This window comes from Poromitra crassiceps, assembly GCF_964638095.1.
Source record: "Poromitra crassiceps genome assembly, chromosome: 1".
Lineage (NCBI taxonomy): Eukaryota > Metazoa > Chordata > Actinopteri > Beryciformes > Melamphaidae > Poromitra > Poromitra crassiceps.
Genome location: NC_139623.1, coordinates 14,857,839 through 14,870,445, shown reverse-complemented (window position 1 = coordinate 14,870,445; position 12,607 = coordinate 14,857,839). Strand labels below are relative to the sequence as shown.

The 12,607-nt window shown below is 44.8% G+C and overlaps 1 protein-coding gene across 1 annotated transcript; it reads right to left on the bottom strand.

The window, feature by feature from the left end:
* Positions 1-11,964, bottom strand: clk2b (CDC-like kinase 2b; the record flags this gene model as incomplete). The annotated part of the gene is made up of 11 exons (XM_083633452.1): positions 1-183; positions 303-393; positions 545-624; positions 1,210-1,292; positions 1,388-1,517; positions 3,324-3,418; positions 8,823-8,989; positions 9,148-9,264; positions 9,403-9,469; positions 9,999-10,089; positions 11,899-11,964. The coding sequence occupies 11 exons, from the start codon at positions 11,962-11,964 to the stop codon at positions 1-3; spliced, it is 1,170 nt and encodes a 389-aa protein (XP_083489578.1).
* Positions 11,965-12,607: the final 643 nt, after the last annotated feature.

Here is a 12,607-nt window from a genome sequence, read left to right as displayed (position 1 = left end):
TCATCTGCAGCTGTCCCAGCTGTTCCTCCAGACCTGACTCCCTCCCGGACGACGAAGGGGCCGGAAGAAGGGATGACACAGAGCAGAGGAGAGAGAGATGCGTTTCCCGGGCTCGTACTCCAGCATCCTCTCCAGCAGATCAAAGAACCGATGGTGTTCGGTTGTCTTCGATGCCAAGTATTTCTGAAGAAGCAGAGATCAAAAGATAAAACATATTGGTTACCTCAGAGAATTTGTACTTTGTGGAGCAGAGATCATAGAGTAGCCCCATCCTTTAAAGGTTTGCACTTGTCTTAACTCACCCTTAATGGTTTGCACTTGGTGTTAACGTAGCGTCCGGCCTTGGAGCTCTCAATCCAGTCTAGACGCCCACGGCAGAAATACCTCTGTTTGCTGGGAACAAAAGCAGATAGAGTTTTGTCTGTTTATGCATGCTTGTGTGTGCCTGTGTGTGTGCGCCTGTGTGTGTGTGTGTGTGTGTGTGTGTGTGTGTGTGTGTGTGTGTGTGTGTGTGTGTGCGCGCGTGTGTACATCTTTGTGATACCTGCACCTGTGGATCATCCTCTGTGGGATTGGTCCTTGTATTCTCTCCATCATGGCAAGATGCTCCTTATTGTCATGAGTCTAAAGCAACACAGATAGAGTAACCATTACACAAGGTGAGACCAAGATGTTGATCACATAAGACCATGGACATTCCTACTTTCAACCAACGGCGTAGCTACAGGTGTGTCCAAAAAAAGGGGGGGAAATAAAGTTTTTTGTTTGTTTGTCTGCAAAACACATCAGCTGTCATGCACAGTCAGCCTGTCATGCTTAAGTGTTGTCCGCTGACCTATGACTCTGTGCACCAGAGCATCATGGGAAACTAGCTAAGTTGTCTAGTAAAGTAAACAAATGCAGCGCCAAATCAAGAAGACCAAACTGGTCTTACATGTTGCCAAAAAATACAATTTAATTGACTGCTTCTATCTGCTAATAATGAGTGCGAAAAGGAGCAAACATTGATGGTTATGGCCATATGGTCCTATCTAAATATTCCTCTAAATCTGGCTTGGAAAGGCCCAAATTATTTTGGGTGGCGGCCGCCACCAAAAGGTTCGCCCCCTGGCACACCCTGTCTTTCTATGGCATTCCCAATGTGCCAAGGCTGGCTACGCCAGTGCTTTCAACATGCTGAAATTATACTAGTATAAACGCGCATTCAACCTGATACAGTGTGAAGCCTTCATAGTATTCAAACAGGATGCAGCCAATGCTCCAGACATCACAAGGCTGACTCCAACCCAACTCTACGAGAAGAGGGGAAAGGGACCAACACTTCAAAATTAAGCAGACAGGATGGACAGTCCCTGTTCAGCCTCCACTCTAAGTCAACATCTCTTACCCAGTATGACCTCTGGGGCGCGGTAGTGACGTGTAGAGATGATGGCAGAGTGGTGTTCGTGGTCAAAGGTGGCACTGCCAAAGTCAACAAGTCGCACTGTGGTGTCCTTTACTCTCTTCTCATCACGTTTCTAAAGGAGGACAGAGGGAGAAGTGTGAAGAATCACAGAACACAATTTAATATATTACCGAAGAGGATTAGGGCCACATGTGAAAAATGTATTTGAGTTCTGAGTTTAAATCAGGATTCTGAGAATAAAGTTAGAATTCTGAGTTCAATGTCAGAATTCTGGAGAGAGAAAAGTCAGAATTCTGAGAAAAAAGCCAAAAGACTTCTGAGTTTAATGTCAGAATTTTTAGGGGGGTAAAGTCAGAATTCCGAGATTAAAGTCTAAGATTAAAGTCAGAATTCTCAGATTAAGTCAGAATTCAGAGAAAATAGTCTGCATTCTGATTTTAATGTCAGAATTCTCTGAAAAAAAGTCAGAATTCTGAGTTTAATGTCAGGATTCTGAGCTTAAATTCAGAATTCTCCAATTATAACGTCAGAATTCGGGGGCAGTACGGACAGCGACGCACTGTGTTTACACTACTGCCCCCCACACTTCCTGAATGGTATTGCATCAAGGATTTTTTTATATCAACGATATAAAAGTGGATTCTATGCAACAATTTGGAAGCGGCAACAACAGTTATTTAGAAGAAGAGGATGTTAGGCATTGGATAGCGTCTTCACTTCAAGTTTCTGGCTCAGGTAAGGACTCGTTTTAAGACCTAGACGCGAGAGTGGCACGGCGGTCTGATGGGAGATGCTAATAGGGTCCCCACTGAGCGTTAGCGCCCGGCTAGCAGGGTAAGAGCCTGCCATGCCTCCTAACCTCAGTGTTGTAAGTGAGGGTGTAGTTAGAGCCTGCCATGCCTCCTAACCTCAGTGTTGTAAGTGAGGGTGTAGTTAGAGCCTGCCATGCCTCCTAACCTCAGTGTTGTGAGTGAGGGTGTAGTTAGAGCCTGCCATGCCTCCTAACCTCAGTGTTGTAAGTGAGGGTGTAGTTAGAGCCTGCCATGCCTCCTAACCTCAGTGTTGTAAGTGAGGGTGTAGTTAGAGCCTGCCATGCCTCCTAACCTCAGTGTTGTAAGTGAGGGTGTAGTTAGAGCCTGCCATGCCTCCTAACCTCAGTGTTGTAAGTGAGGGTGTAGTTAGAGCCTGCCATGCCTCCTAACCTCAGTGTTGTAAGTGAGGGTGTAGTTAGAGCCTGCCATGCCTCCTAACCTCAGTGTTGTAAGTGAGGGTGTAGTTAGAGCCTGCCATGCCTCCTAACCTCAGTGTTGTAAGTGAGGGTGTAGTTAGAGCCTGCCATGCCTCCTAACCTCAGTGTTGTAAGTGAGGGTGTAGTTAGAGCCTGCCATGCCTCCTAACCTTCTCTGTGTTGTAAGTGAGGGTGTAGTTAGAGCCTGCCATGCCTCCTAACGTTCTCTGTGTTGTAAGTGAGGGTGTAGTTAGAGCCTGCCATGCCTCCTAACCTTCTCTGTGTTGTAAGTGAGGGTGTAGTTAGAGCCTGCCATGCCTCCTAACCTTCTCTGTGTTGTAAGTGAGGGTGTAGTTAGAGCCTGCCATGCCTCCTAACCTTCTCTGTGTTGTAAGTGAGGGTGTAGTTAGAGCCTGCCATGCCTCCTAACCTTCTCTGTGTTGTATGTGAGGGTGTAGTCAGAACCTGCCATGCCTCCTAACCTTCTCTGTGTTGTAAGTGAGGGTGTAGTTAGAGCCTGCCATGCCTCCTAACCTTCTCTGTGTTGTAAGTGAGGGTGTAGTTAGAGCCTGCCATGCCTCCTAACCTTCTCTGTGTTGTATGTGAGGGTGTAGTCAGAACCTGCCATGCCTCCTAACCTTCTCTGTGTTGTATGTGAGGGTGTAGTCAGAACCTGCCATGCCTCCTAACCTTCTCTGCGTTGTATGTGATGGTGTAGTCAGAGTTGACAAAGAGGATATTCTCTGGCTTCAGGTCTGTGTGAGTCAGCTTGTTGTCATGGAGAACTGCAGTGGAGACAGGGAGGGGGAGAGGAGAGAGACAGTGAGCAAGGCAGAGAGTTAAGAGTAAACCAACGCCCTCCTCTGGACAACTTAATCAAATTTTGTCAAACAATAAAGGCATATTCGAAGATTTGTGAAGGAACCGAAAAAGTCGTGCAGAACAGGAACCATCAGTGAAGCTGCAGTTGTAAATGAAACCTTTGGCCACTGGGTTAAAGGAATAGTTCGCCCAAAAATGGAAATTCTGTCATCATCTACTGATCCTCATGTCAAATGAAACACGGGTGAAATGTGTTAGTCCATAAAGAGAAAACATCGCATGGATGCAACTGGGACGTATCCTCAGTGATGTACCCTGGGGTCATAGGATGTTTTGGGTCTCGCAACATCATACACCCTCGCCCAGGTGACCCAGCCGGGGCTGGCCAAGCCCCAACTTACGTCCCAGTAGCTACCCACGGTCAGCCCTCTAGGAAGGGTCGAAGGTGGTTACGTGGTCAGGGCCACTCAATCTGCTGGTCCGGAACTACTCTGCCGGGACCGGGGGGGAGAAGGGCTCTGGTACGTACGTATACCATCCCTTATACCATATAACACAGGGACTTTACCAGCACAACTTTGTAGCAGCCTTGTCCATAACAACTGGAGCCGAGCTCGGACCTGTTCCTTAGATTTCTAAAACAAAAACAGCCAAACAACCACACAATAAATAGAAAGACTTATTATTTACCATTAATTGTTGCAAATCAATCAGCTGTAGTTAGGATTTGCACTAAATTAATAATTTGCACTAAATTAATAATAGAATAAGAAACGGCCACGTCTCAAAATGGCAATCTTACAAAGACAGAAAACCTGTGGTGGCCTTGGCTTCCCTAACTTAAAATTTTATTTTTGGTCTTATACACTCTGTGCTCTTCATACTTTTTTTCACACTTTTTCACATCAAAAGTCCATTTTTCAAGATTTCATTGATAACGGTAATCTACAGTTTGCTGACATCACCCTGTACTATCAAATCTCTACCCCATTTCAACCAATCAAATCACGACATGGCAGCTGTCAATCAAATCTTCATTTCAGGATAATTTTCTCTTCCAAAAGAAAGTGAAAATGGTGCCTAGTGCCTGTCATCTGGCAACAGCCACTAACCTCGCGTCAGCAGGCTCTTCCCGAGGGGAGCGCCACAACACGCTGAATCCCACTCGATTTGGAGGCGGAACACGCCAGGATTGGCCAAAGCCCAATCCAGTCCCCAGAATTGTCAAATAAAATCATCGACATGATACTATGACCCGCCTCTCAACCTGTCATCTCAGACAAATTATGTTTTCAGTCTGAAACTGACTCTCAGATGCATGCGACGAATGGGTTCAGTTCGACTTTAAAGTCAACAGTGGAAAAAGGAGCTTCTTGGTTTCTTTTTAGAGAAAGATTGAATGCAGAAGTGTTGGTACACAGGTAACCTGCACAGGTTTAATGCAGAAGTGTTGGTACACAGGTAACCTGCACAGGTTTAATGCAGAAGTGTTGGTACACAGGTAACCTGCACAGGTTTACAATACAATGTACAACTTCAGAAAAAAGGAGACACGGGCAAGAACAACACAACGCGTTTAAACCTCACTGGGTCTTCGTCAGGGTACCACACTGCACTCTGTCAGGTCCGCCTAAGCACACTCCCCCGAAGGACAGACATACAGAAGTCGATCGGAGGGACAGTCCTGGAGATACGTGAAAGCTGTGATCTTATTGGTTGAATTGCACAAAGTTTACCACTGGAATTTCTCGGGTTCCCAGCAACACACCCGCTAAGTTTGAAGTCAATCGGACGAATGTTTCTCGAGATAAACTGCTTTTTGTGTTGCCAGTAGGTGGCACTATGTAAAAGTGTAAAAGAGTTCCCAGCAGCACACTCCCCAAGTTTGAAGTCAATCGGATGAACGGTTCTCAAGATAAACCGCTTTTTGTGTTGCCAGTAGGTGGTGCTGTGCCGAATTGCACAAAATGTGCCACTGTTCTATGTCGAGTTCACAGCAGCGCACTCCCCAAGTTTGAAGTCGATCAGATGAATGACTATCGAGATAAATTAATCTTGAGAAAAACTGTTTTTTTGTGTTGCCAGTAGGTGGCGCTATGTCAAATTGCAAGAAATTCAGCACTGCACTACGTCCCAGCAGCACACTCCCCAAGTATGAAGTCAATCGGATGAACAGTTCTCCAGATAAACCGCTTTTTGTGTTGCCAGTAGGTGGCGCTGTGCTGAATTGCACAAGATTCGGCACTGCTCTATGTCGGGTTCCCAGCAAAGCACTCCCAAAGTTTGAAGTCAATCAGATGAATGGCTATCCAGATAATGCGCTTTTTGTGTTGCCAGTAGGTGGCGCTATGACGAATTGCACAGAATTCATCTCCCTGCACTCTGTTGGGTCTCCCTAAGCGTACTCCCCGAGTTTGAAGTCGATCAGATGAACGGTTCTCAAAATAAACAACTTTTTGTGTTGCCAGTAGGTGGCGCTGTGCCGAATTGCACGGAATTCGGCACTGCACTGTGTCGAGTTCCCATCAGCGCACTTCCCAAATTTGAAGTCGATCGGACAAACGGTTCTTGAGATACGCGAATGACAGAATGACAGAGCGAGAGAGACAGACACTGCTGGCATTATAGTGTAGATATAGTTTGGCATCAGCGGAGGATCAAAATGCGAGAGTCATTAGCCAATGAACAGCCAGGAATGGGTCTCGCGCTACTTTTGCATGCTAAAATAAAGCTGATAATGTACAATTTGATTCAAGGGATGAAAAACCCTTTCAAAGTACAACACAAACTGTCTATTTTGCTGCAACTCGACAGTGCTGCTTTTTTACTCAAGAGTTCCACTTTCTACTTCCTGGAAAAAAACTGTTCCATTGCAGTGAATGGAGATGTCGGAACTCTTCTATTATACAGTTCTGGTTGATACCAATCGATTCCTTAGGTCTTCTAGTTTCATAGGTATAAGAAGCATCATGCTAGCTTTAAAAAGTTAGGTGTAGCTGTGCCAAGCTGCCCAGCGTTAGGTAGGAATTGGACAGGAAATTGGGCTGTTCTGCCTTCAGAGTAAAAGCATAAATTGTGTCACTTCTGAGAGAGGAAAAAAACATTTTCGAATGAAGTATAATCGTATAAAAGTACAATAGTATAAACACAGCATACACTGTCCAGCCTTAAATCAATCAATCAATCAATCAATCAATCAATCAATCAATCAATCAATCAATCTATCTATCTATCTATCTGTGTGTTATTGTAAAATATCTGCATATACATATACATATATATATATATATATATAATTAGTGGAGCTGTGGAGGTAAATACATTGCACATTCATAAAACAAAAAATATATAGATTTATCTGTGGTATCGTGATACTACCTGGTATCGTGATACTTTGGCTGGTATAGTATCGCAGGGTAAAATCTTGGTATGGTGACAACACTACTAAAAAGCGGTGGGGACCATTTTAGCTCCTCAGAAAAGTGGGTGGGACATGTCCCACCCGTCCCAGCCTAAACCTACGCCCACAGACTATATTGTACCCCTCGTACATTATTTCAGATGAAGTTGTCTCCAAACCCTAACTGCACATTATGCCCCCTGGTACCTTTGTTCATATGGTCTGGGAATGCTTGGCCGTTTCTTTATTTTGGAGAAAAGTTGCCAGGAAGATGTCTGTAGTGCTTGGTATCACTGTTCCTTGTTCTCCTGTCGTTTTGTTGTTAAATGATTTGACTGGGTTAAATGTATCTTTGAGGCAGAGGCCTTACTTCTGCTAAAAGAAAGGTAGCTCATAGATAGATGGCCCCTCATACTTTGCCTTTGGAACAATGGATATCTTCTGTGGTGGACCTGGCTGTCATGGACATGTCTGTGGCCCGTACGCCTGCCTGGCACTAAAGTAGAACATGATGTCGTGGTCTGCATTTGTTGAAGCCATGCGTGGGGGCCATGGGCATCGCCGTGACAGCTAGGCTCCCTTTGACCTCTGTGTGACCTCAATTGTTGTGGGTTGGTGGATGGGGGGGGTCCTGTGTGGTGGGGGGTTATGTTTTTGAGTGAATTTGTTTGTTCATGTATTTTGTATGTTGTTGTTTGTTTTAGGTTCTTGTTTTTCTTGTATGTTAAAATGTTTTTAGAATTTACCACAAAAAAAGGATTTGCACTAAATTATGGTGTAATTATAGCCTACAGTAGGTCTTTTTGTAACCACAGTATAAAGAACTGGTCCCCACTGACTTCAGTTTTGGAGAAGGCTGCTATGGAGTTGTGCTGGCAACCTAACTTCTCAAGACCAAGGAGATCATCATGGACCATAGGAAGGGAGGCGGCATCCCCCCTTTCCCCCAGTCATCCATCTACGGGACAGCAGTGGAGAGAGTGGACCACTTCAAATACCTGGGCGTCAGCATCCACCTGGACCTGACATGGGCCAACCACAACTTCACAGTCATCAAAAAAGCCCAACGCGCCTCTACGGCCTTAGGAGGCTGAAGAAGTTTGGAATAAGACAACAAATCCTCAGATACTTCTACAGAGGCACCATAGAAACCGCCTGGTTTGGCAGTAGCACCATCAAGAACTGCAAGGAGAGTGATGCCCTCAGCCGAGCATATCACAAGGTGCAGACTGCCCAACCTGCAAGAAGTTTACAATCAGAGGTGCCAAGAAATAAAGAAAGCCAAGAAGATAATCAAGGACTCAACCCACCCGCACAACACACACACACACACACACACAACACACCCACCCGCACAACACACACACACACAACACACACACACACACAACCTTGTCTGAGTGCAATAATTCTGTTGTATTGTTGAATTGCCATTTGCACACTGCTGCTTCACAACTTGCCCTGACTGCACCATCCACTGATAAGTGGTGCTATTTTATTTATTCAATCCTATTTCTATTCTATTGTGTTTTTCACTGTTTGCCTTATGCCTTATTTATTATTTATAATATATTATTTATTTGCCTTATTTATTTATGAGGGGAGTCATGCACAAAAGTAAAAGTTAAAACTATAATTTATTAACTAAAACCAAGGGAGAATAACTAGACAACACAAACTACATTAGACAAATGTGAGGAGGGAGAGAGACTGGTCTGAAGGTCGTCTTAAGCCCAATGAGTGCACAGCACCCAGGTGCACCCAATCAGCCTAATGACCCCAACACAAGACAGGGCCAGGAAAGTGGGAGGGTCGTCACAACAGCTAAAATCTTATTAGATGGCGGACCCTGGGACAAAATCTTATCAAATGGGGTCCATGGTCTAATTTGTGTCAGTGTAGGGGTCCTTGACATGAAACGGGTTGAGAACCACTGGTATAGTTAGTGTGATGCATATTGGACTTACAGCTGACAGCATGACAGATCTGGTGGGCCATGTGTCGGATCTGGTCAATGGGGTAGGGAAGGAAGCTGTTTGCTTTCATGAAGTCAAAGGTGCTGAGGGACAGCAGCTCAAACGAGATGCACACATGGCCGTGATAGTTGAACCAGTCCAGCATCTGCACACACAGACTGACAGGGAGAGGAAATACAGAGAGGATTGCTACTTAGCTTGGCAAGGTAGAGAGAGGGAAAGAGTGGGGAAGATCAATTGAGGAGATGCACAAGACAGAAGGAGAGAAACACCACAAGTTGCTGAGGAGGCTTAACTCTAATCACACAGTACTCACTGTTTGTTGAGTGGGTCTTTCTCACTGATCTTCTCCAGTACATTGATTTCCAGTTTGGCTGCCTCTCTGTATTTCTCCAGGTTCTTAATGATCTTGAGAGCTGTTCGTGCCCCACCTCTGTGTGTTTAATTATTAGGTAGTAAAGGCTATACTGAATTGTTTTTTTTTTGTTTTTTTGTTTTTTATCACTAAGTGATTCCAGACTACACATGTTGTATATTGGTCCAAATTCCATTGTTAGGCGAAGCTATTTACCTGCCATGGTCCAAACATTGTACCACCTTCCCAAAAGTCCCCTCACCTAAAGTGTTGACTATCTCATCTACAAGACAAGCAGAGGTGGAAAGAGAAAGAACAGAGTGAAGCAGCAGCATTATGATGGGTGCAAAGTCTCTCAAGACAGATGTATTTACTCCCCTAATTGACAAATGCTCCTGCCTATGCGTCTGTACTTCAGCGGCTCTCAAAGTTGGTAAAAAAAAAAAAAAAAAAAAGGCAGGATATCTGGTCAAAATAATAATAATTTCCAAACATCCGTGTCCCCTGTGCAGTCGCTTAATAGCTTCAACTGGAAAACAAACTAGTCGAATCCTAGCTAGCTAGCTGTTGAGCAGAAATGGAAATTGGAGAAGATATTGTTATTTACCCTATTTATTTTCATGAATATGTGTCATGTGTCATGATTGGTAAAGTACCATCGAACTTCCTTTCAGTCTGAAGATTGTGGAAGAGATAGATAGACTGACTTGAGAGATGGGCTGAAGTACATACTGTCTCTGGAGCATTCAAAGACTGTGGAAGAGATAGACTGACTTGAGAGACTATTAACTTACACCTGAACTGAGACCTACATCTCTCTTGGAGGACGTCTCCACTTTTGTAGATCAGGTGGCCGTTCTCAGTGTCCCGCTTGTTCTTGCCTGGAGCCTCACTGCTGCTCCGCTGCAGGCAGGATCAATGGAAAGTGTGACAGGCGAAGTGGAAAAAAAGGGAAGAACCAGGTAGTGGATCAACCTGTCCCTTTCTTCACTGTCCAATGGGCTTATTTCACAGCCGCCATTTTGTGTCTAAAAGGCAGGGTAAACACAGGTGCAACCAACTCTCTAATTAGGGCCCCATCACTGGAACACATAAATGGGCCGTTTCTCAATACCAAGAATGTGTTCTTGTTCTTGTGTTCTTGGGGAGAACGTTCTTGCTAGTCGTTCTTGGAAGAATGAACTTGCTAGGTCACAAGCACACATAACGCTGTTGGCAGTTTGAGACGATGCGTTCTTGAGGGTATTGCGCAATACCAGCGCAGAGGCCGCCTGCAGTACTACACAAATAAAAAGCACAGCTGATGTAGATGCAGCCATTGTGCTTTGGATTTTTTTTGCCATTTTTTGCCATAAAGTGGCACTTATTGAAACCTACTACGGTACCCTGCTTGTAGGCATCAAAAGTCATCAGAAATTAATTTAGTGATGAAATAAAACTTTAAATTGTAAAAAAAACTTCCCGGAGCTTATGGCGTCTTCTCTGCTGCGTTCTGCCTCCGCTTATGCTGAAATGAATGCTGGCATTATGTGCCTTGCCAAGTTGACACAAGTCACCACCCAGAGCATCCCTGAGCATCCTCGCTAAAGTGGCCATGTCGAGAACACATACGGGAATTTTAAGCGTTCTTGGCGAAATGTGAACTTTGCATTGGAACAGTACTTGGACTGCGACTGGTGACGTTTCACAGGGACACAAAAACGTAAGAACACACAAGAACCCTTATTGAGAAACGGCCATGGACTGGAAGTTTGAAAGCCTCAATGTTTTGGTGCACCTGTGCTACTTCCTGCCTTTTAGACACAACACGGCTGCTGTAAAAAAGGCCTATTGAAGACTGAGGTGGAGAATGCCTGATGTTGAGTGAACTTTGACCTCACGGCCTTTACAGGGCAAAGGTCATCGCCTGGACTGACCCCCAGCTCTGCTCAATACATTCATACATAAATGCACATGCAGACACATACACACTTTGTTTACGGATTTTTCTCCCCAATTGTACTTGGCCATTTCCCCCTGCTGTTCCGGTCCACCTCCTCTGCCGATCTGGGAAGAGCAGTAGACTAGCACATGCTTCCTCCAATACATGTGCTCCTTAAAAACCCCAGAGCCAACCCTGCCATGTTGGCCATGATAAACATTCTCTCTAAAGAGTATGAGCTCGTTTAATGAGGTTGATCCTAATGCCCTGAGCCTGTTCTAATAAGAAACGCCAAATGACTTCTTGGCCTCTGTGGAGGAACGGAGGCTCTATTTCCATCCACACTCTGAGACTGTTATTAATATCAGAAGCCCAGCATGTGCTGAGGAGACGTTTACTGCAGGACAGGGCTTACTGAGGAGCATGTGCTGAGGAGACGTTTACTGCAGGACAGGGCTTACTGAGGATACACGATATTTGGGGTACACAAAATAGGGCTGCAAAGTAGACCGTGTACCGAGGCACAGTACCTACACAAAAACATACTTATATAACACATGCACAAACACAGTCTGGAGGGTGATTTGTTGTTGAAGAAGAAACTTTATGCTGAGAAGCTTCAAAATGAATACGGAATTAAACCGTGCAGCCAATATAGAGAACTAAAGTTCCACAAAGATGTTTTCAGGTCAAAAGTCAAACAGTCAATGGGAGGCCAGAATGAAGTATTAGAATATAGAAATAAACAAGATAAGATAAAAGAACACAAACAAACAGATGTAGATACTCACATAGAGGCAGAGGCAAATACAATCCAGGAAACCCTTACACAGAGAATACAGCTCTGTCTTTCCCATTGCGCAGAATTGCAGATCCAGAGAAGAGTGTGTGAGGACAGAAAGAGAAGATGATGGAGAGAGGCTGCAGCAAGGTTAGTGAGAGAGGAAGGAGAAGAAGAAGCAGAGGAAGTGGAGGATGAGAGGCAGAGGAGAAGAGAGGAGAGAGGGACGATACAATGTAGAGCAGTGACACAGAAACACAAGCCAGGACACGGACTTGTGACAAAGCAAAAAGCAAGCCAGGGAGGTAGTCAGCAGAAACCAAAAGCAAAGGAGAGACACAACAAGTAATAGTCAAAAGCAGTCAAACCATGAAACAGGAGAGAGAGAGACAGAGGGTGGGTTTAAGAGGAATAAACAGACAGACAGAGAAACAAAGAAAGAAAGAAGCACAGGACAGATAAAGTAAACAGGACAGAAAGCGACAGACACAAAGCGAGGACGGAAATGAGAGGGAAAGTGAGAAGGAGGAGAGAGAGAGAGCGAAACAGAATGAGAGAGAGACAGATGCTAATAATAAACTTTGGTCACACACACCCCTCTCCTGAGAAAGTGTTCAGACTAGAATCAAGGAGGAGGAGGAGGGGAGGAGATCCAGTTTCGCCCAACTCCCTCTCCTCCTTAACCACCACTGTCTCCACACCTGTCCCGCTCTGCATAC